Raw genomic sequence first — 25,261 nt, 5'->3', positions numbered from 1 at the left:
CATAAATGTAGAGGATTGTGGAGGATTATTACTAAAATGAAATCTGTTCATTTACTCGACCTATTTGTACCTATTTCTTAATTCTTCTTTGCTTGTCCCTAGTTTTACAACTGATCAAATCCCAGAAGTTGCCAAATAAATTGATAATTGTTCTGGAAACGGAAAAGGAAAAAATACAACGTAAAGAATATGTTTTTGCTGATTCCAAGGTTTGTAAATGTTACAAAATAATTTCCTGAGTACAAAGAATTAGGCTATGCTCACACAGTGGAATGTCCACATGTTCCACCAACAGCGGAGCAGAAAATGTGACGGCAGTGCATTTCCGTGCAGAGTCTGCAGAAAGTATAGATGTGTCTATTCTTTCTGTGGACACTTGAGTTTGAATTTTTGCTCCAGATGTTAATGGCACAGAAATTCTGCAATGAGAACAGTGCAGCAGAATCCCATTGAAATTAATGGAGCTCTGCTGCTGCGGAATCTCCAAAGCAGAATTCCACACAGAAATAACTTGTACCATTTTGGCCCAAGCAGAATGAGAAAGGTTTCTGTTTGGACTGAACTGTCTGAACTTATTTCTGAATGGAGCTCCACTGGACTGCAAGTGCTACTATAGGGTGAAGTAGAACCCTTAGCCCTAATATGTGAGGTTGTTAAAAAAGAGGACAGCATTTCGGAAGTTTACCGGAACCTGAAGAAATTGGGTGAGTGCTCCGGCTCATATTCTGTGTATGTTTATAGTTCCAATGGACTTTATTTCTACGTGAGCACCATCCATAGTTCCTATTGCAGTTTTACAAGTGCATCCCAGGTGCATTGACATTATTATTAGTGCAGGTGTTATTGCAGTCGGTGCCTTTTTGTCTTTGGACTGTTGGAATAATCGGAGCCGGAGGCCGGAACCCGACATTTGGTTATAACACCGGGTGCTGCGGGAGCCCCAGCAGCGGGATCCCTGCAATCAGACATCTTATCCCCTATCCTTTGGATAGGGGATAAAATGTCCAGCAGCAGAGTACCCCTTTAAGAGCTATGTCAAAGGTTTGGTACCCGAGCCCAGGGGCTTCATGTTATGACTATACTGAAAGGATAGAGGCAACAGTCAGAGACTATATAACAAATAGTCAGAGACTGTATGAGATAATAGTCAAAAGCTATATGAAACAATAATCAGAGACTATATGAGACAAAAGTTAGAGGCTAAATAAAACAATAGTCAGAGGCTATATGAGGCAATTGTCAAAGGCTATATAATGCGATAGTCAGAGTCTATATGAGATAATAGAGGCTATACGAGATTATGGTTAGAGACTATATGAGGTAATAGTCAGAGGCTATATGAGGCAATTGTCAAAGGCTATATGAGACAATAGTCAGAGACTACATGAGACTATAGTAATAATCAGAGAATACATGACATAATACGGTAGTAAGAGACTATACAAGGCAATAGTCAGAGGCTCTACTCCTACAATTGTCACCATGAAATAATCACCAATAATACAAAATTCATGAAAAAATTAGTATAAACTTTTATTAGATAAACAATTACAAACTTATGGACAGACAACCCCACCCCTAAAAAACATATACCCCAGAATAGCACTAGTGACCTGGTCCTGATTGTCAAGATGGTAAATATAAGGAACACTGCATGAGTTATGTTAATGAATCCCTCTGATTATCAGTACGGTAGTTAGAGGCTACTTGAGACAATAGTCAGAGACTACATGAGACTATAGTAATAATCAGAGAATACATGACATAATACGGTAGTAAGAGACTATACAAGGCAATAGTTAGAGGCTACTTGAGACAATAGTCAGAGGCTTTAAGAGATAATAGTCATAGGCTATGCAAGACAAGTTAGAGACTATATGAGGTAATAGTCAGAGACTAAATTAAATAATAGTAAAAGTAGTAAAAGGCTATATGAGACAATAGTCAGAGGCTATATATTTGTTTTTGCTGCTCCTCCTCACAAGTTCTATATGATAAAGTTTGCCAGTTTCAGAATTTTGGCTGCTATTTGGGGCACACCACTGTCTCTAGAGGTTTTTAATATCAGTAGTGCTATTATCAGTAGTAAGTCTACTATATACTTTACCTCAGCTTGTTTTATCTCATGAAAAGTACAGTCAATGAAAGATGAAAAAACTGTCCCCTTACACAGTAAATTCTTCTGCATATATTTCCTAATATGAATTCCAGTATGTATTGTCCACTGCATCTCCCATTACACTCTGCTGCTACTCAAGTTACTGTTTATTGTTCTTGTGTTCTTTCAATCCTGATTTCAAGTACGGTATATTGGATAAAGCATGCCATCAGCTAGAATTACAACCTAGACATTGTGGTATCCCAGTACAGGACCTTATCCTGTCCCTGTCTGGAGTCCCCTTAGCTAGAGTCCCTCCATTTCCATAGGGCTCTCCTGAAGGGCTTACCCCTGGTTGCCTCATACAACTTATGTTAATATATTATTTCATATATAGGAAATATCTATGTATAGGACCTTTGCCGGGTCAGGTGATGTGCAGTTGTAATGTGTAATTGCTTAAGGACCTTACTGGGTCATGTGATGAACCGAGAGTTCACTGGGTTCAGGACTTACAGGTTTGCTGACCAATGAGCTTAGCCAAGCCCCCTATAATATAAAGGGCTGTAGCCACTAAATTCTTTCTCTTAGTTCCTGCTCTTTGTTCCTTCTCTTATCTCCTGGATCCAATGCAAGCACAATCCGCAATCAGCATAACTTCATTCAATTCATCTAGGCCAAAGCCTAAGAACCTGCAGCCACTAAACCGTGAGTTACAAAGCTCAATCTACCAAATCCTGTGTGACTACTACCATCTTAAATCTTATAATTAGTAGCACAGTGGTCTGCATAAAACAGCTCATTATTTCAAGTCCCAGCAAAGCCTGTGAGGAGCCTGTATCCCGGTTACCTCTAAAGAGACTGTTTCTGTATAAAGACTGTTGCGTAAAATCTGCAAGTAAAGTTCTCCAGTTAATTAATAAAACCTGCTGTGGATATTCCGTTTATACCCTACCGTTTCTGGGCCGGTTGGTGGTAGGACCATTAACACTAAGCAAACCTCACCCTGGCATCACGACATTCAAGGGTTAATACTACCAGACCCTGTAACATTACTGCAACACCCCAGACATCCACAACTCTCCTGGTTCACCACAACTCCTTATTATATACCAATCAATCATAAGACTACAACTATGTGCATATTAGTATGTAAATTCTTCTCACACTGTCAAAATAGAACTGACCTGTTCAAGCATGAACTCCACCAAAACTCTGAAGGTGCCTAGTAGCAGTGGACTCCAAACTGTGGATCTCCAGATGTTGCAAAACTACAACTACCATCATGCCTGGACAGTAGTTAAGTTAGCAGTGTGGTGTGCCACGGGGGTGCGATGAGAGGTGGATGTGGCAGATGTTGTAGCCCAGGGGCTGATGGTGTTAACCCTTAAATGTTCGTGACGCCAGGGCGTGGTTTTAACCGAGAACCACCTGAATGGTAGCACCGCTAGTTAGGCAGGGCAAATAGGAGTCCAAGGCCAGGTCAGGGTTAACGGTAGCTTTACTGATGTAGACAGATGGTACAGACTTTACAGTAAGGCCAGGATCCCAGAAAAATTACCAGTAACACGGGGGACCTTGCAGCTTGCTGGGACTTGCAGTGACTTTGACAGACTTTAGGAAAGTCACGCTGACTATAATAGACTTGACTTGACTGAAGATAGTGACAGCAGACAGAGATGACATGACTTACTGACTTGTGGCTATAATTTAAGCTTGAGGCCTCCAGATGTGTGGACACTGGCTCTGAGACGTCTGGACTGGACTTGACCGCAGCAGAAAGTGTGGTGGAAGAGAGAAAAAAAGAGAGATTGTAGTACCTCCCCCTCTTATAAAGGGGGGCTGAGCAAGGAGCCCATAGGCTAGCTGCAGGTCATCTGGTCACCTGGTGCTCTCTGGGTAACAAAACATGTGACTTTAACATGTGACAACCATGATCATGTGACTAACAACCATGTGACCATATCAAAGGTCCTTTACACTCAATGTACAACTAATTACATTATCGGTGTACACTGCAGGTGAGCCCTGGGGACATGCAGGGACTCAAGCTGATAGGACTGTGGGATGCATATCCTGTACCGGGACATCACAGCAGAAAATCCTTTAAAGGGACTGTTTGTAGACGAAAAATGTTTTACATATTTAAGACATAAAAAATAAGACATACTCACCTACCCAATCCGTTCCCCTATCTCACTTGCCATTGCTTCTTTCTGTCGCCAGCCATGTCTGGGCTGGTGTATGTTTGTAATTGAGGGTACTGCAACAAAAGTGCGACTTATATAACCAACAAGGTCTGCCATTTTGAAATAGTCTAACCCAGATGTCACAATTTGGCCCATGCCAGTCAAAGTCAATTAGATCCTTACACTTGCCTAATTCTTCTGCTTCTCCAATGCATCAACTTTAAGAACTGACTGTTCACTTTCTTCTTAATATACCCCACCCCTTGAAAGGCATCATTGTCATTCACAGTGGTTTTACTGATATGACTGACAGGTATATATTATTATATAATGACTGTGCAACACCTCTGAAGCCAATGTCAATTTAACACGCTAATGAATGTTGATACATCTTTTTACAGTGGTCCTTAAAGGTACCATGTTATAGAACATAAGCAGATTGATATATGGTTTTGTAGGAGAAGTTTCAGGATAACTTGTAATTTATTCTTGTAAACCCCTGCTCATTCTGGGCTAGGTAGTCATGTGGACGCTCCTATTTAAATGTCACTTTTGCTGAAAAATGCATTTACTATTTGATACAAAAAATATTCATATTATTTGTCTGGAAAAAAAGATGAAACTACTAAAATTTCAAATGGAAGCCTGTCAGCTGTATTTGCTGCTGTGAGCTGCATATATGGTTAGATAGCTGTTAGGGTATAAAAGAAAACTGGATCTTTCTTGAAGCTGAAAATCTTCTTTTTATTTTCCAGCCCAGGGTCAAGGAGGCGAGGCTGAGCTGCTAAAGTGCCACAGTCTCGCTCTCACCTCCCAACCTCTCTTTGACTAACATACAGTGCTCTGTACATCAATCAAGGCAGGGCAGGGAGGTGAGGGCAAACAAGGAGGTGTGCCCAGCTAAGGCACTTGAGCAGCCTGGTTATGCCTTCTTGACACTTGACTGAGAATCATACGCAATTCTATAAATTGGGTAACCACCATCAACTTCAGGAAAGGTACCGTTTGCAATGGTTTCTTCAGCTCTTAACAGAAAATAGTGCCGACAGATTCCCTTTAAGGCCTAGATTGCATACGGCTAGAGGATTAATATGGAGGCAAATTAGATTTTTATTTTACACAAACCATGTCAGAATCTTCTTGGCTTGCAAGAATGGAATACATAATTAGGACAAAATTCAATCACCCTGGTTAACCTTATGTGTATCACTGTCCAGTATATTAGCTGCTTATAATAACTTAATCTACTTCTCTACTGTCATAGAAACGGGAAGGATTCTGTCAGCTTCTCCAGCAGATGAAGAACAAACATTCTGATCAGCTAGAGCCAGACATGTTGTCTATCTTCACAGGGTCCTGGAATATGGGTCAGTTTTTATCTTTTCTTTACCAATGGGTTTGAATCAGCTGTAAAAGGGTCAATGCTTACCTGTAGTGACACTGTGTTAACAGGAGATGCTCCCCCACCAAAGAAAATTACCTCCTGGTTTCTGTGCAAAGGGCAAGGCAAGACCCGAGATGAGACAGCCGATTATATAGAACATGATATTTATGTCATTGGTACACAGGAAGATCCTCTAAATGAAAAGGAGTGGGTGGAAATATTGCTGCGCTCTCTAAGTCAAATCACCAATGCTGAATACAAATTGGTAACTATCAGCCATCAAACTGCTTACCTATGTTCTGACTACATACTATTATATAATACATTGTACGTATCATTTTATCTTAGATTACTATACAAACACTTTGGAACATACGAATTGTGATCCTAGCAAAGCAAGAACATGCTCATCGAATCAGCCACATTTGCACAAACAGTGTGAAGACGGGAATTGCCAACACACTGGGTAAGAAGTTTGGGATTTATTTATTTTTTATCAGATATTTTTTATTAAGCTTTTCAAACTGTTTTTCAAAATAAAAAGAACACCCAAAGAAAAATCCCCAACCAACACCCCTCCCACCCCAAAACAACACCCACCGCCACCCCCATCCCACCCCCAACACAATCCATGTCCACCGTAACTCCTAGTCTTCCTGCTTCCTCCAGTAGAATAGTAGATCCAGGAAACGTCCCAGAGAGCAACCACCTCAGTCCCTGGGTAAAGTAAAAGTAAAATGACAAGAAGGAGCCACAGACAGAGAGAACATGAAGCATCCATACAGAGAAGCCCTTGGAGCAGGAACTTTAATATTCAGGCATCAACCATCCAGTAACCACACAGAGAACAGAGGTTGCACAAAGACAAACAAATAAATTCTGGAGGGCTCGACAAAACATGAGCTACGCCAGCCCAGGGGTACACTTCCGGGCTCCATGGAAGATAAAAACATAAACAGGCTGTCTAGGGATTACCTGAACCCAATCTATATTTACGCTCCCAGGAGCCCCACACCCCATCACCCCATCAAATTTGCGCAAGGCCTCACACTTCTCATAGATCTTTCTCTCCCACCAGAGAACAAGGGAAACTCTATCAAACAAATCAGCCACCGTAGGGGTCTAGGCGGTATCCAGTACCTGATACAAAATGCGGGAGATCCACAGTTCCCCCCCAGTCGGGTCAGACTCACAAGGTTTAGGTTCCCTTGGCACAGTAATCCCATAAACATCATGGATAAGGAAGAGGACATCTCTCCAATATGAAGTCAACAACGAATAGTCCCAAATCATATGGAACAAATCTGCACCCACCTGACCACATCTGGGACAACAAGAATCTGGACGGAGATCCAACCTGTGTAAAAGTGTTGGGGTTTTGTACACCCTATGCAGAAGAAACAACTGTGACAGGCGATTTGCCTCAGAAAGGGAGAGCAAAGGAGTAAGGGACAGAGCAGTCTTCCATTCCTTATCTGTCAAGGGGCCCAGGTCACCCTCCCACTTGCCCTGAACCGTCAAGGGAAACTGATCATGAAAAGAATGAAAAGTGCAAGGTATTTCTTACTGTATTTACAGTATGATATCCTATTCGTTACAGGCACCTAAAAATGTTAGATCAAAGTCTGATTCAATGGGACCTGCCATCTATTGTGTATGGTGATGTTCCCACTCTCCCCTGATGGTAGACATTAGAGAATAGAAGGGATGGGATGTGAATAGCCTGTTTCTAGATAAAAACAGGATGCATGCTTGGCCAAGAATATATAAGGAGAAGCTGGTCATAACATCTATCTAGAGTGTAAAGATAGCTTAATTCTATTAAATATTATATTTTCTGTCATGATCTTCATCCGACTGTGTGCATATTTGTTTAACACATTGGCCCAGATTTATCAAACTGTGTGAGAAAAAAATTGGAACCAATCACAGCTCAGCTTTCACTTTACCAGAGCTCGTTAGCTGAGCTGTGATTGGTTTATGTGGAAAAATCTCTCCACTTTTTCTCTCACACATTTTGATAAATCTGGGCCGTTGAACGCTTTATACACAATGCTTAGATATAGAGTCAGTGTATGCATCTATCTGCATATTGCTCATACTAAAAATGGTAAACTGGACTTACTATCTCCTCATTATGAGACTAAAAGCCAATACCAAAGCTGTGTAACATTACATTTGACCAAATATTCTTGTACATAGGTAACAAAGGAGCGGTCGGTGCCTCGTTTATGTTCAATGGGACATCATTTGGTTTCATTAACAGCCACCTTACTTCCGGGAGTGAAAAGAAACTCAGGTACTATATGATGTCCTCAGTATTCATACATGTTAAAAGGGGTTGCTTATGTTAAAATATATATTCATCACTTTCTACCAATAGAGCAAGAGTTTTGTTGGTTGGTATCGTAAGCAATCGAAGATATGTCAACAAATGCAGTTTTATGAATAATAGGCAATAAAAGCCACACCTAGTGTAGCAAATATGACAAGATCACCCGGCAGCATTATAGTAGCCTCTGTACAGACATAAGATGCTGCATACTGAATAAGAATCTATTATACTGTAGTCTGGGCTAAAAGTTAAGACTGACACCCGTTTTGGTTTCCTGCTTCAGTGTTTGTTAGATCTTTTAGTCAGATGTTTCTATGGTTATTGAAGTACAGTGATAAGCATTTCATATGTTTCTAACTTTTATTGACAAATATATCAAATTTATGCAAAAACTCTTTCCTTTTCAAAACTTCTACAATCCACCATGGCATGCTAAATATGAGCTTCTGGGCCACTGATGGCAACTCATTCTTGCCTTTTCAGTGCTTGGAGTTTATAACGATTCCTGTGTTTTTGTTTGTCCACATTTCAACTGTCATGGAAATGATACCCCCCAGACTAATACCATGATAGTATAGATGATGATACGTGTAATGCAGCTATACTTTTGGCTGCTGTTTATCACACTTTATCAGCAGGAAAATAGTTTTATTGTGCGGTCAGCAACAGTCGGATAGGCGTGGCTGGGGATCGTAATGCCTCACCTCCGCCACACCTATCCCCGCTAAGTGAGCGCTGGGACCACTGTGTGATTGACACACAGGTCCCCATCCCCCCCGATGTCCGTGATGTGCGGGCCGGCGTGACTCCACTGAGCCTATACATATTATGTGCACCTTTATGATATACAGTGCCCGTACTCCTCTTCTTTCTTCTCATGGTGCCGGAGATGCGCTGCTTCTGCTTTCACTACAGGCACAGAGCTCGCTCCCTGCCTCTAGCACTGCGCAGGCACACTGAGCTGGTGGCAGACAACGGGAGCATATTTCATGTATTTCATATATTTCATATAACATAAAGGTGCACATTATATGTATAGGCTCAGTGGAGTCACGCCGGACCGCACATCACGGACATCGGGGGGTGGGGACCTGTGTGTCAATCACACAGTGGTTCCAGCACTCACTTACAGGGGATAGGCGTGGCAGAGGTGGGGCATTACGATCCCCAGATACGCCTATCCAACAGTTGCTGACCGCTCATTAAAACTATTTTCCTGCTGATAAAGAGTGATAAACAGCAGCCAAAAGTATAGCTGCATTACACGTATCATCATCTATACTATCATGGTATTAGTCTGGGGGGTATAATTTCCATGACAGTTACGCTTTAACCTGTTCAGGACTTCTCGAGTCCTTAAGGACGGAAGGCGCACCTGTACGCCCTGCAGATTTCGGGTCTCCACCGCTCCCCGGGCGGGGACAGGACCGGGATGCCTGTTGAAATCATTCAGAAAGCATCTTGGCACATCGCCGAGTGTCAGCGATCGCCGCAAATCGCCGGTCATTCAGACCGGCTATTTGCAGCGATTCCAGGTCATACTTTGACCCAGAAAATAAGGGTGATCAGGGCTGTCCGAGACAGCCCTAATCCCCCTGAAGGGATAGGAGTGAGGTGGCAGGGGTGCCGGGGGCTAAAGTTCAGTTCCCCCACTCTACCCACCCATTGGTGTCCGGGCAAAGCAGGGGAACGGTAGAAGGTGCAGCTTACCAGGTCCAAGCGGCGATCCAGGCGGTAGTTTTGCAACATCTGGAGGGCCACAGTTTGGAGATCCCTGTGCAGTGGTCTCTAAACTGTGGCCCTCCAGATCTTGCATAACTACAACTCCCAGCATGCATGAACAGCAAACTGCTGTCTCGGCATGCTGGGCGTATAATTGCATGTCTCCAGCTGTTGCATAACTACAAATCCCAGCATGCTTTTTGGCTATAAGTGCATGCTGGGAGTTGTAGTTTTGCCACAGCTGGAGGCACACTGGTGAGGAAACACAGACAGGTAACCGAACCTAACTCAGTGTTTCCCCACCAATGTGCCTCCAGCTGTTTCAAAACTACTACTGACAGACCGTGCATGCTGGGAGTTGTAGTTTTGCAACAGCTGGAGGCACACTGGTGGAGAAGCACTGAGTTTGTCTGTCACCTAACTCGGTGTTTCCTCACCAGTGTGCCTCCAGCTGTGGCAAAACTACAACTCCCAGCATGCACGGTCTGTCAGTCCATGTTGAGAGTTGTAGTTTTACAACAGCTGGAAAGGTTTGTGCGGGGGTGGGGGTTTACAGTTTGTTACAGTTTGAGATGCAGCAAATTTGAGCTGCAGCAAATTCTCCACCGCAGCTCAATCTCTCAGTAGGAAACTCGCTGTGAACCCCCGCCCGTGTGACTGTACCTTAAAACACTACACTGCACCTACACAAAATAAAAAGTAAAACACTACATATACACACCCTTACACAGCCCCCCCCCCCATAAAAATGAAAAACCTCTCATACAGCAGTGTTTCCAAAATGGAGCCTCCAGCTGTTGCAAAACAACAACTCCCAGTGTTGCCGGACAGCCACTGACCGTCCAGGCATGCTGGGAGTTTTGCAACAGCTGGAGGCATCCTATTTGGGAAACATTGCTGTACGGTATTTTTGCTGGTGGAGGCAAGTGTAATGCTTGATTCCAGTTCCGCCCCTATGCCATGGCACTCTCTCACTGCGTAGCCCTGTTGTATTTCAAGGCAACAGTTTAGTGCCACATATGGGGTATTTCCGCACGTATTTCATTACAAATTTTAGGGGACTTTTTCTCCTTTTACCCCTTATGAAATGGAAACGTTGGGGTCTACACCAGCATGTTAGTGTAAAAAAAATGAAATTATTTACACTAAAATGCTGGCATTGTCCCATACTTTTCATTTTCACAAGTGGTGAAAGAAAAAAAAGACTCCCCAAAATTTGTAACGCAATTTCTCATGAGTACAAAAATACTCCATATGTGGCACTAAACTGTTGCCTTGAAATACGACATGGCTCCGAAGTGAGAGAGCGCCATGCGCATTTCAGGCCTAAATTTGTGATTTGCACAGGGGTGGCTGTTAGTTACAGCAGTTCTAACATAAATGCAAAAAAAAAAAAAAAAAAACACCCACATGTGACCCCTTTTTGGAAACTACACCCCTCAAGGAACGTAACAAGGGGTGCAGAGAGCATTAACACCCCACAGGTGTTTGACAAATTTTTGTTAAAGTTGGACGAGAAAATGAAATGAGAAAATCCCCCCAAAATTTATAACCCCATTTCTTCTGAGTAAGAAAATGCCCCATATGTGGATGTGCTCTGCGGGCGCACTACAGGTCTCAGAAGAGAAGGAGCACCACTGGGTTTTTTGAGAGAGAATTTGGCTTGGAATAAAGGTCATGTGGATTTACAAAGCCCCCATGCTGCCAGAACAGTGTACCCCTCGCCCCTCACATTTGATCCCATTTTGGAAACACACATGGCCCCCAACTTCCATTCCAACCAAATTTTCTCTCCAAAAGCCCAATGGCGCTCCTTCTCTTGTGAGCCCTATAGTGTGCCTGCAGAGCACTTTACATCCACATATGAGGTATTTCCATACTCGGAAGAAATGGTGTTATAAAAAAAAAAAATTCGTAGGGGGGGGGGGCTTTTTCTCCAATTACTCCTTGTGAGAAATAAAAAAATTTGGGTAACAACAGCATTTTAGTAAAACATTTTTCATTTTCAAGTCCTACATGAACATGTTAGTATAAAAAATGGAGATTTTGATTTTTCTCCTCCACTTTGCTGCTGTTCCTGTGAAGCACCTAAAGGGTTAACAAACTTTTTGCATATCATTTTGAATACTTTGAGGGGTGCAGTTTCTATAATGGGGTCATTTATGGGGTATTTCTCACAGAAAAGCCCATCAAATCCACTTTAAACTTTACTGGTCTCTGAAAGTAAAAACATGTTAACTTTATGATGCCAACATAAAGTAGACATATTGTATATGTGAATCAATATATAATTTATTTGGTATGTACATTTTCCTTACAAGCAGAGAGTTTCAAAGTTATAAAAATGCAAAATGTTAAAAATTTTCATGAAATTTGGGATTTTTTCACCAAGAAATGATGCAAGTATTGCTGAAAATTTACTACTTTGTTAAAGTAGAATATGTCACGAAAAAACCATTTCGGAATCAAAATGAAAGGTAAAAAGCATCCCAGAGTTATTAATGCATCAAGTGACAGTGGTCAGAATTGCAAAATAAAGGCTCGGTCCTTAAGGTGAAAATGGGCTGCGTCCTTAAGGGGTTAAAGGATTAACCACAGGTTCCCAATAGGAATGAGATGTGGGGATTTTTCTGGCCATGAACTCAAGACTTTTGTTTTGTCACCGAGGTACTTAGATCTCACTTTTGCCTTGCGCTCCATTTTGTTTGAAAAAGCATTATCACCAAATTAGGAGACGTTGCTCTTGGAGGATGTTTTGATACCAGCAAGTGCCATGAAAGTCTCCAATAGAGGATTTAGCTATGGGGTCTGTTAAACTCCAGTGTCAGTGCATCTGCACACACAGTATGGCAAAGACTTTTGAATGCTAGCCCGGTGTCAAGAAGGACTAACATTCTGCATGAACAGGGCTACTGTCCAATGCCTAGAATTTATTTGCTGAACTGTTTTATCTTATTGGATACCTGACATGCCATCAAGAGGACAGGAGGCATGGAGTCCTGCTCCCCAGACTTTAACAGTCCTTTCTGTTTCCTAAAGGCATATTCCAGCTGAAAACTATTTTTAAATGAACTGGTGTCAGAAAGTTAAACAGATTTGTAAATCACTTCTATTAAAAAATCTTAATCCTTCCAGTACTTATCAGCTGCTGTATGTTCTAGAGGAAGTTGTTTTCTTTTTGAATTTCCTTTCTGTCTGTGCACGGTGCTCTCTCCTGACACCTCTGTACATGTCAGGAACTGTCCAGAGCAGGAGAAAATCCCCATAGCAAACCTATCCCGCTTTGGGATAAAGGTGTAGGCAGTGAGCACTGGAGTTAGACTGAGAAGAACTCCAGAAAGAAATACAACTTCCTCTGTAGCATACAGCAGCTGATAAGAACTGGAAGGATTAAGATTTTTAAATAGAAGTAATTACAAATCTGTTTAACTTTCTGGTACCAGTTAATTTAAAAAAAAATTGTTTTCCACTGGAGTACCCCTTTAATAGGGCTATAGGGAAGTGTACAATGTGACCCAGCATGGCTCAGCTGAATGTTGGTGAATTCATAGAGGGAAGTCCTCTAATTTGCACTTAGGGGATAAGTTTTAGATCACGAGGGGTCCAACTGCTGGGACCCCCCACGATCTCCTGTACGGGGCCCCGGCTCTCACCAGTAGTAGCACGTCATGAGCCCCGCACAAAGCAGCTGCTGACATATATAATATATCTCTATGGGAGAACCTTTCAGCTATCTCCGGCATGCCCATAGAGATATATGGAGGAGGAGTGGCAGCCCCCGCTTCGTGGTTGGGTCATGATGTGCCACTTCCGGGGTGAGTCGGGGCCTCACTCAGGAGATCACGAGGGTCCCAGTGCTTGGACCCCTGCGGTCTAAAACTTACCGTATTTTTCGCCGTATAAGACGCACTTTTTCATCCCCAAAACTGGGGGGGAAAAGTCGGTGCGTCTTATACGGCGAATACACCCCTATCCCGGCGGTCCCTGCGGCCATCAACGGCCGGGACCCGTGGCTAATACAGGACATCACCGATCGCGGTGATGCCCTGTATTAACCCTTCAGACGCGGCGATCAAAGCTGACCGCCGCGTCTGAAGGGAAAGTGACACTAACCCGGCTGTTCAGTCGGGCTGTTCGGGACCGCCGCGGCGGTCCCGAACAGCCCGACTGAATAGCCGGGTTAGTGCTTACAGGACACCAGGGGGGACCTTACCTGCCTCCTCGGTGTCTTCTCCGTTCAGGGATCCCCTATATGGCCGGCGCTTTCCTTCCTCGTCATCACATTGTCGCGTACGTGCGTTGGCGTGCGTAACGACGTGATGGCGGCGACGGAGAGCGAGGATACCCGGCCGGCAGCAGAGACGTTCCGGAGCGACGGGGACACGGCGACAGCGATGGAGCGACATCCAGGGCAGCGGTGACGGGTTCGTAGCGGAGGGGACAGGTGAGTATTACCTCCTATGCAGTGGTCTTCATCTGCTGACCTCCAGATGTTGCAAAACTACAACTCCCAGCATGCCCGGACAGCCAACGGCTGTCCGGGCATGCTGGGAGTTGTAGTTTTGCAACATCTGGAGGTCCGCAGGTTAAAGACCACTATTGGGTTCAAAATCTTTATTTTTTTAGATTTTGCCCCTAAAAATTGGGTGCGTCTTATACGCCGGTGTGTCCTATAGGGCGAAAAATCCGGTATTCCCTATCCTTTGGATAGTGGATAAGTTTTTCCCAATGATATATCTCCTTTAACTCAGTGCTAAGATGGGGCATTAGGTGACCTAATGTAATGGGAATGTCTCAGTAATAAATCCCTTTTGCTCCCTGTATTTCATCGTTTTCTATCTACTCCAGTGTACTTCACATTTCATGTCTTCCCGGTGGAGACACAGCACGCTATGATAATCTGCCCATCTGTTGTTTTCTCTCAATTAGGAGGAAGCAGAACTACTTTAACATACTGCGTTTCCTGGTCCTGGGTGACAAGAAGCTAAGCCCTTTCAACATCACACATCGATTTACTCATCTTTTTTGGCTTGGCGATCTTAACTATCGTGTTCAGCTGCCAAACAGTGTAAGCGGTATAGTCAACGTCAGCCAAGTCTGTCCCCCATTTCCAGATCTCAATTCTGGAATTATTATAATATTAGTCTGCAAGCAATAAGAATGTATTTTACATGTATTTTACATACATACTGTTTAAAGTGTAAGCTTAAACACTATGCAGTATTATTTGTATTAAAAAAAAATTCTACAGATTTTAAAAATGTTTAGCTTATAAATCTTATTGGCACCCTTCTATTGGAAAATGTCTTTTTAAAGTTCTACACGGTTAGCTTTGTACAGGTAGCAGTACTTCATGTCCTGTATTCCAGGGCTGGCCACTAGGCTGCCTGGGCACAGGAGTGAAATACTGCCTCCCCCCTCCCAAAATAAATACTATGTAAGTACCATTGCATAGCAAGGACATGATAAAAAAAAAAATCTATTCTGGGGTTTTGTATTTTTTTTTTACTTTTACGCCATTTACTGTACGGATATATAATGCTAGATTTTAATAATTTGGACAATTATGCAAGTGGCGATACCTAATATGTTTATTTTTATTATGTTTAAATGTTTTGTTTATGAAAAATGGGAAAAGGGGGGGATTTGAACTTTTAATATGGAAGGTGTTTTTTTGTAAACCTTTTGTGGTGGTGGGGTATGTGGTGCAGGGCAGATGTTGTTACCCTAGGGGCAGATGGCATTAACCCCTTGTATTCGTGATGCCAGGGCGAGGTTTAGCCTATAACCACCTGATAGTATACAGCTGGCTCCTGGGCTAGGCACGGGGGCAATAAAGACTCAGACGACAAGTTACGGACAACGGTAGCTTTACTGAGGGTAGACAGTTGGTAAAGTCTATACAGTTCAGCCAGGGTCCAAGGAGGTGACCAGTGACGCAGAGACCTTAAGGGCTTGCTGGGACTTGTAGTAGGCCTGGACAATTGAATGCAGACCACGCTGACTTGACAGATGACAGGGACTGACTTGACTTGACTCATAAGGTGGCTGCAGGACTTGACTTTGAGGTCTCAAACACTCTACACACACACTAGGCACGACTGCACTGGACCTCAGCTTAGCAGAAGAGCAGAGCTCAAAGAGAGAGAGGCTAGCTCCACCCATAGGTAACCCCTGGGACCACCTGGTCACTGGTACCTCCTGGGTATCAACCACACGACATATCCCATGGTACAACTCTTAAAGCAACATTACATTTTATAACACTTTACATGGTAAAACATAGGGGACACTGAAGGAGGCTGCCTGACAGGACAGCAGGAGCACGGGCCACCACACTTTATTAAACTTTTTTTTTTTTTTTACACTTTATTGGTCCCTTAGGGGACTTTTAGGAGGAATCAGTAGATTCCTCTTACAGATCAATGAAGTTCCATAGAAGTTCACTGATCTGTGTGCTCTGTGATAATTTGGTAGAGCCTGGTCCAGCCAGGCTTGATCAAATGCAGAGCTGGGACTGGGACAGAAGGAGCCCCCCCCCCCCTCCCCCAGATGCTCTCTATCTTTATGATCGGGTTAACCTATTTAGGGAGAGAGTTCTGAGAACACCGAGATCCAGTGCTGCTCTGTGTCTATCTGTACAAAGCTTACTGTGTACGCATTTTTCCGTAACAACAAACATGACTTTATGTTTTATTTTTTAAATCGTAAGCATTTTGTGAACAAAAATTATCCAGAGTGACGGTTTCACTTTAAGGGAGAATGTTCATAATTTATACATAGTTAATTAATTCTTTCTATAATAGGAGGCGGAAAACATTGTTCACAAGATCAAACTACAGCAATACTATGAACTTCTGGCCTATGACCAGTTAAATATGGAACGCAAGGAAAGTCAAATCTTCCTCCACTTTAGTAAGTAATCAGTCATAACTTTAAATGCTATGGTCACCTTTGCATTCTTTTTAACGCATTGCGTGTATTATTTTAAAAAACTTTTTAAAGTCTTTTCTTTCTGCTGCTTAGATCTAGAACATTACTTTGGAAGCTGATTCATGTCGTTCAGTGTAAATATAGCCTTATATGACATAAATTCAGAGATTCCATTCATTCAGAATGAAATGCTATTAGGCTTGAATTCCACTTGTTTTTTATGGTCGGAAAGGAGCCATGGAGGTAAGTGGATGTCGGTTTAGGGGCTATAGGAGCAGGGAGTCCCATCAGTATATTGACAGGATTCCTGGCTCCTGTATAGTATACACGGGTACACTATGCCCCCCTGTATACTATACGGCCGGGGGAGGTAAGAAGTGATGCTATACATCACTCCTCACCTCCTTATACTTCGTATGCCAGGCGCTCTGCATTCTACCCACGGAGTGGTTCCCTAAATGGAAAAACTACCACAGGCGTTTTTTCTGGTGGGAAAAAAAACCTTTGTGGAATTCTAACCTCACAGCTTATTGAAAGTGTTGTTTTTATAGAGAGAGGGGTCGCTTTAGAGCAGTGGTCTCAAACTGGTAGCCATCCAAATGTTGCAATACTTCAACTCCCAGCATGCCTATACTGCCGGCACTGCCTATACGCAAAATAGGCAGCCGCCTAGAGCGCCCTCTTGAGGGGGGTAGTTGCTGCTCTGCCTGCCGCAATAAAATTAGCCAGCCAACGTCTGAACCACCCATTCACAGCCAGCACCACTCCCCCCGACGCCCCCAGTGTTTGTTACAGTGTGTCACCCCAGTTATAGGAAGATTACATGAGGAGGGGGATTGTTACAGTATGTCAGTCACCCAAGTAGTAAGGAGATTGTGGTGACATGGGGGTGCAAGGTAGACTTGTAAATTCGTGATACCAGGGCATCGTTAGCCAATACATGGTCCAAAGTGGAGACAGCTTCTCCTGGGCCAGGCACGGGGGCAAGAAACACACCGATGCCGGGTAACAGATAACTGTCTTTTACTGAGGCAGGTGTAGATGGTACAACACACAGTACAAAGCAGAGTAAAAGGGATGCAGTATAACCCTTGGATCCCTGTTGTCTTGCTGGGACTTGTGGTGTTTTTCACCCACTTGGATTAGATATGCTTGAGACTTGTAGATTAAGTGATATCCCACGCTGACTAGGGTTCTGCTAAGGTCTAACTTCATTGACACCACCAGGGTATGACTCACCAACTGTATAGGGAACACTTGCAGAATGGTGGGGCTGATTTGATGAAGAGCTTTTCTTCAGGCTTCCCTCAGTATCACCTCACACTTCTTCCACCTCCTTTCCACACTGCAGCTCACATGGAGCTCTGCTCTAGTCTATGGCAACTCCTCCCTCCCCTACACTATATACAGGGCAATTTGGGGGTTTCCATTGGGCAGCAGGGGTCACCTGATTACTCTGCATCTCTTTCTTAAGGGTACAGTACAGAAAGAACACAAAATACAGTGAATATATTAAAATGCATAAACGTAGTGAACATAGAAAACATTTCAACAGTGGGCCCAACACAAGAGCAGCAGGGATGCTTGATGGGATCCGCAGCCCACAGGACAGCCTTTGGTGCTAGGACACCACAAGATTACATGAGGAGGGTGTTTGTTACAGTGTGTCACCCCAGTAGTAAGCTGGGGCGTGTCAAAGGGTGGAGACAATGGGCGGGGTCAAGGGGGAGGCAAAATAAGCTTTCGTCTTGGGTGGCAAAAATCTTTGCACCAGACCTGGAAGCCAACATTAAGTTATTAGCAATGTCAGTATAAAACTTAACTAAGAAAATGCTTTCTGACACCCAGGACACACATATTATAGCAATCACATGGGCTACAGAGTACACACTGGTGCCAAGACTTATATTTATAATGGATATATCCACTCCAAATAAATAGTGGAAACTGTCATCAGTTTTCAATTAGTTTAGAGCAATGACAGCACAATAAGAAATGTTGCAATGTTGGCCCACTAACTGCATGTATGACCTATCCACGGGGTAGGCTATAAATATGTGATCAGTGAGGGCATGACCTCTAATTCCTACCTATCAAAACAATGGCAGCCCCAGAGTGCCCCTTGTGAATGAAGCCATAGTGCGCTCACATGGTCATTACTTCATTCAATGGCAAGAGGCTGACATCGATTGCGCTACTAGTCCCATAGACATTCACAAGAAGTTCTTTGGATCCGTGAAGGTTCTGGTGGTCCGACACACAGATATCACTTATCACGTTTATCAGTCCAGGAAATCATCTGTGAGCTAAAAACACACAACACCAGTATAAATCTATCCAATGTTTGCTAAATTAATTAGTTCTAAGGTAATCCAAATAGCAAATATTATTCATATTTTGTCCCCTTATGGCCAGACCAACTGTATGGTAATAGACTCGGATATTTTCCCTTTTGGAATATGCTGTGACAGGCAGGAAGTGAAAAAAAAACTGCTATCCTCTGTCCACTCTGTCTCCTCTCCCCCCCCCCCCCCCAACAGAGACAGAGATCATGTGACACTTTGTACTGTCTTTCAGCATCCTCGCCTTGTAAACCACATCCTTTTTGGCATCACACCAATATAACATGCCCCCTTTGTAGCAATGTCCAACCAAGTCACCCCTCTCTATCATAGCTCATCAAGCCACGGGTTTTTCTGGCATCATACCAGCAAGCCGCACTCCCTTTCTGATGGTTTTGGCAGTGAGGACTGCTGGGAAATGTAGTTTTAAGGTACATTCACACACACAGTATCCTAGGCATACTAGATGCGCAGGATTTTCTGCTGCAGATTTCAATGTAAACTAAATGACTGAGCACAGATTCTAATCTGCAGTTACAAATCCTACACATCAAATCTGCACAGGATACTGTACGTGTGAATTGACCCTTAAAGGGAAACAATCATCAGATTTTACCCTATATAAAGCTTGGCAAAGCATTATATAGGGTAAAATCTTTATCCTCATTATCCCCGGGGGACGTTCCTGCCCCCATCAATGGTGAGGATATGAACTTATAAACTGCTCCCTGCCGCACCCATAAGTAGTCCCTTGGGCTGGGTGCTCCTCTCACCTAGTCCTGTGTCTTCAGCCGAAAGCGACGCCCCCTCCGTTTGATTGATGGGCTGCGTCATCGCTCTGCTCACTGAACAGACGGAGCAGAGCGATGACGCGGCCCGTCAATCAAGCCGAGGGGGTGTAGCTGCAGGCCGAAGACACGGGACTAAGTGAGAGGAGCACCCAGCCCAAGGGACTACTTATGGGTGCGGCAGGGAGCAGTTTATAAGTTCATATCCTCCCCATCCCCGCAGGCAGGAATGTCCCCCGGGGATGGTGAGGATAAAGATTTTACCCTATATAATGCTTTGCCAAGCGTTATATAGGGTAAAATCTGATGATTGGTTCCCTTTAATAGGGTGTGCAGGATAATGAAGCATAGAGGAAATAGGGAGCAGTAAATGGTGCCAGAGACAAGCCAGGGGGACTATATAAGTACATTCCACTATTTCCCCACCAATCATGTGGAGTCATTTTCTTCTTTTTTTTTAGGTCCCCGGCTAACCCTTTTAGGTCCAGTCTCTTTAGCTCAGGTCTGGACTAGGTTTGCATCAGTTTACAAAGTCTGATTGTAAGCAACAATAATTTCAATATTTTCATCTATGGACACCAAACAAAGATCTTGGAAATGATGAGATTTGTAACCACAAATTCCAGAAGGCTATTGCCTTACTGCACCTGAGCTTGCAGCTTAACACCATGGCAAGTCCAGGTGCAGCTGGTAAATCACATGTAATAGTATCCTCCTTAGGTTATTTAACAAGTATTTACAGTTTGTGACTATATATTTCATACTGCAGATGAAGAAGAGATCACATTTCCCCCAACATACCGCTATGAGCGAGGATCACGGGAACGTTACTGCTACACCAAGCAGAAAGCAACAGGAGTAAGTATGGGGCAGATAGTAATGATTTAAAGAGGTACTCCGGTGGAAAACTTTTTATTTATTTATTTTTTAAATCAACTAATGGAAGAAAGTAATAAACAAATTTGTAAATCACTTCTATTAAAAAATCTTAATCCTTCCAGTACTTATTAGCGTCTGTATACTACAGAGGAAATTATTTTCTTTTTGGATTTCTTTTCTGTCACAAACACAGTGCTCTCTGCTGACACCTCTGTCCATTTTAGGAACTCTCTAGAGCAGCATATGTTTGTTATGGGGATTTTCTCCTGCTCTGGACAGACAGAGGTGTCAGCAGAGAGCACTGTGTTTGTGACAGAAAAGAAATCCAAAAGAAAAGAATTTCCTCTGTAGTATAAAGCCACTAATAAGTACTAGAGATAAGATTTTTTAATAGAAGTAATTTACAAATCTGTTTAACTTTCTGGCACCAGTTGATTTAAAAAAAAAATAAAAGTTTTCCACCGGAGTACCCCTTTAAAGAATAAGGGAAATAGTAAGATTCTAATATGATGGCTAGATGCAAATATAAATATACTGTGCAAATCATAAATCTGTTACTTAATTAAATCATTTTTGAAAATGGAGAAAGCAGCTGTTTGTTTTACTGGACATAAAATTTCATTCATGCCCTTTTCCTCATGTAGAATCTTAAAGGGGTACTCCGGTGCTCCAGCTTTCTGAACATTTTGTTCAGAACGCTCGAAGCTGAAAGTGACATCACGCCATGCCCCCTCGTAATGTCACGCCACGCCCCTCCATTCATGTCTATGGGAGGGGGCGTGTCAGCCGACTTGCCCCCTCCAAGAGACATGAATGGAGGGGGTGTGGCTTGACGTCACGAGGAGGCGTGGTGTGACATCACGACCACTGCCGCAGGAACCCGGTGTTTGTTTAGAACGCGGGTGCTGCGGGAGATCGCGGGGGGCCCAAGCAGTGGAACCCCTGTGATCAAACATCTTATCCCCTATTCTTTGGATAGGGGTTAAAGGGGTACTCCGGCGCTAAGACATCTTATCCCCTATCCAAAGGATAGGGGATAAGATGCCTGATCGCGGGGTCTCGCCGCTGGGGACCCCCGTGATCTTGCACGCAGCACCCCGTTATAATCAGTCCCCGGAGCACCTTCGCTCCCGGTCTGATTACTGGAGATCACGGGGGCCGGAGCATTGTGACATCACACGGGGGCGGGGCCCTGACGTCACAATGCTCCGGCCCCCGTGATCGCCAGTAATCAGACCCGGAGTGAACATGCTCTGGGGACTGATTATAACGGGGTGCTGCGTGCAAGATCACGGGGGTCCCCAGCGGCGGGACCCCCGCGATCAGGGATCTTATCCCCTATCCTTTGGATAGGGGATAAGATGTCTTAGCGCCGCAGTACCCCTTTAAGATGTCTAGCAGCAGAGAACCCCTTTAAAGTGATTGTCCAGTGAAAACTATTTTAGCCCCTATCTAGAAAGGGTATAAGTAGCTGTCCAAACTCTAGGGTGTCCTGCAATCTTCAGAACAGGATCCTGGCTTTCAGTGAGGAGAGATATGCCCGCATATGCCCGAGTGCTGTACTTGGGTCTCTTCAGCACTCCCATAGAAATGAGGGGAGCACGTGCCATCTACTGCACCTCTACCCTTGGACCCCCGCGATCAGCTACTTATCCCCTATCCTGTGGGTAGGGGATAAGATTGTTTTCACTGGACAACACTTTAAAGCCCATTCCCTTCAATGGAGCTCAGATACAATATCAGACAAAGATAAGAGTAATGCTATGTATGTAAAAAGTGCCGAGTTCCCTTTATTTTCTTGATCCCGGATTAATGGTATAGCCTAAGAATGTGCCGTCACTTTTAATAGTTGGAATACCCCTTATGTATACATTGTCTGGTGGTCAAGGGTTATTTAGGAGTTACATAAGAAGTTCTCAGGTGGTGGTATTTTTCTTGTTCAGTACATGGTTTAGTTTATCATGTGCTTTTTTTTTTTTTTTTTAGATAAAGTACAATTTACCTTCTTGGTGTGACAGGGTGCTATGGAAATCCTATCCCCAGATGCATGTATTATGTCAATCATATGGTAAGTACTTTTTTACAGAATATTTTTACAGAATGATAAGAAGTAAATGTTCTTTGCTGAATGCTGCCACCTGCCTGCAGAAGACTGAAACATACATTGAATTATCTTCCGTAGACTGTATTTATTCACATAAAATAGGGCCATATAAATTCAGCCAACCGCCCTATTTAATGCCTTACAAAAACATATCTGGTACAATTGACTGCACCTTTTTTATCTAGAAAAAATGTTAACTTATTAAAATGTCTACGTAATCCCCCCAAAAAGGAAGATATTAAAAAAGATTAAAAAGACATTGAAAAACATTAAAGGCCTCATTTACGTTTCTATATATAAATAAAAATCACATATGGATGCTTAATAAGGAGCCAAGAAGTTTGTGACGAATCGAATTTACTGTAAGTTTGCTCATCTCTAGTTGTGAGTGCCATTGTCACGATGCCGGCTGGCAGGTAGTGGATCCTCTGTGCCAGAGAGGGATTGGCGTGGACCGTGCTAGTGGATCGGTTCTAAGTCACTACTGGTTTTCACCAGAGCCCGCCGCAAAGCGGGATGGTCTTGCTGCGGCGGTAGTGACCAGGTCGTATCCACTAGCAACGGCTCACCTCTCTGGCTGCTGAAGATAGGCGCGGTACAAGGGAGTAGACAGAAGCAAGGTCGGACGTAGCAGAAGGTCGGGGCAGGCAGCAAGGATCGTAGTCAGGGGCAACGGCAGGAGGTCTGGAACACAGGCTAGGAACACACAAGGAAACGCTTTCACTGGCACGATGGCAACAAGATCCGGCAAGGGAGTGCAGGGGAAGTGAGGTGATATAGGGAAGTGCACAGGTGAACACACTAATTGGAATCACTGCGCCAATCAGCGGCGCAGTGGCCCTTTAAATCGCAAAGACCCGGCGCGCGCGCGCCCTAGGGAGCGGGGCCGCGCGCGCCGGGACAGGACCGAGGGAGAGCGAGTCAGGTACGGGAGCCGGGGTGCGCATCGCGAGCGGGCGCTACCCGCATCGCGAATCGCATCCCGGCTGGAAGCGGAATCGGAGCGCCCCGGGTCAGTGGATCTGACCGGAGCGCTGCAGTGGGGAGAGTGTAGCGAGCGCTCCGGGGAGGAGCGGGGACCCGGAGCGCTCGGCGTAACAGTACCCCCCCCCTTGGGTCTCCCCCTCTTCTTAGAGCCTGAGAACCTGAGGAGCAGACTTTTGTCTAGGATGTTGTCCTCAGGTTCCCAGGATCTCTCTTCTGGACCACAACCCTCCCAATCCACTAAAAAAAAGGTTTTCCCTCTGACCTTTTTAGAAGCTAGGATCTCTTTGACGGAGAAGATGTCCGAGGAGCCGGAAACAGGAGTGGGAGGAACAGATTTGGGAGAGAAACGGTTGATGATGAGTGGTTTAAGAAGAGAAACGTGAAAGGCATTAGGGATACGAAGAGAAGGAGGAAGAAGAAGTTTGTAAGAGACAGGATTAATCTGACACAAAATTTTGAAAGGACCAAGATAGCGTGGTCCCAACTTGTAGCTAGGGACACGGAAGCGGACATATTTAGCGGAGAGCCATACCTTGTCTCCAGGGGAAAAAATGGGAGGAGCTCTTCTTTTCTTATCCGCGAACTTCTTCATGCGTGATGAAGCCTGTAAGAGAGAATTTTGGGTCTCTCTCCATATGATGGAAAGGTCACGAGAAATTTCATCCACAGCGGGCAGACCAGAGGGCAAGGGGGTAGGGAGGGGGGGAAGAGGGTGACGGCCGTACACCACGAAAAATGGGGATTTGGAGGAAGATTCAGAGACTCTGAAGTTATACGAGAATTCGGCCCATGGAAGGAGATCTGCCCAGTCATCCTGGCGGGAGGAAACAAAATGTCGTAAATAATCACCCAAGACCTGGTTAATTCTTTCTACTTGTCCATTGGATTGGGGATGATATGCAGAAGAAAAATTTAATTTAATCTTGAGTTGTTTACAGAGAGCCCTCCAGAATTTAGACACGAATTGGACGCCTCTATCCGAGACGATCTGCGTAGGCAACCCGTGAAGACGAAAAATGTGTACAAAAAATTGTTTAGCCAACTGAGGCGCTGAAGGAAGACCAGGAAGAGGGATGAAATGTGCCATTTTGGAGAATCGATCAACGACCACCCAAATAACAGTGTTGCCACGGGAAGGGGGTAAATCAGTAATAAAATCCATACCAATCAGAGACCAAGGCTGTTCGGGGACAGGCAGGGGATGAAGAAAACCAGCGGGCTTCTGGCGAGGAGTCTTATCCCGGGCACAGACAGTGCAGGCTCGCACAAAGTCCACAACATCCGTCTCCAGAGTCGGCCACCAATAGAAGCGGGAGATGAGTTGCACAGATTTCTTGATGCCCACATGACCTGCGAGATGGGAGGAGTGACCCCATTTGAGGATTCCGAGGCGTTGGCGTGGAGAAACAAAGGTCTTTCCTGGAGGAGTTTGCCTGATGGAGGCTGGAGAAGTGGAGATCAGGCAGTCAGGTGGAATGATGTGTTGCGGAGAGAGATCAA

General features: G+C 44.1%; 1 protein-coding gene across 4 annotated transcripts in view; it reads left to right on the top strand.

Annotated features, from left to right (window-relative positions):
* INPP5D (inositol polyphosphate-5-phosphatase D) overlaps positions 1-25,261 on the top strand; it is a 176,873-nt gene that overhangs the window by 96,741 nt on the left and 54,871 nt on the right. For all 4 annotated transcript variants that reach the window (XM_056564620.1, XM_056564621.1, XM_056564622.1 and 1 more), the window contains 9 exons: positions 103-209; positions 5,552-5,654; positions 5,740-5,936; positions 6,020-6,137; positions 7,874-7,970; positions 14,658-14,796; positions 16,535-16,643; positions 20,561-20,649; positions 22,657-22,738. In XM_056564620.1, coding sequence (XP_056420595.1) covers positions 103-209; positions 5,552-5,654; positions 5,740-5,936; positions 6,020-6,137; positions 7,874-7,970; positions 14,658-14,796; positions 16,535-16,643; positions 20,561-20,649; positions 22,657-22,738 — 1,041 coding nt within the window. The remainder of the gene's footprint in view (positions 1-102; positions 210-5,551; positions 5,655-5,739; positions 5,937-6,019; positions 6,138-7,873; positions 7,971-14,657; positions 14,797-16,534; positions 16,644-20,560; positions 20,650-22,656; positions 22,739-25,261) is intronic.

The sequence above is a fragment of the Hyla sarda genome, chromosome 3, assembly GCF_029499605.1.
Source record: "Hyla sarda isolate aHylSar1 chromosome 3, aHylSar1.hap1, whole genome shotgun sequence".
Classification (NCBI taxonomy): domain Eukaryota; kingdom Metazoa; phylum Chordata; class Amphibia; order Anura; family Hylidae; genus Hyla; species Hyla sarda.
This window is presented reverse-complemented; position numbering and strand designations above follow the sequence as displayed.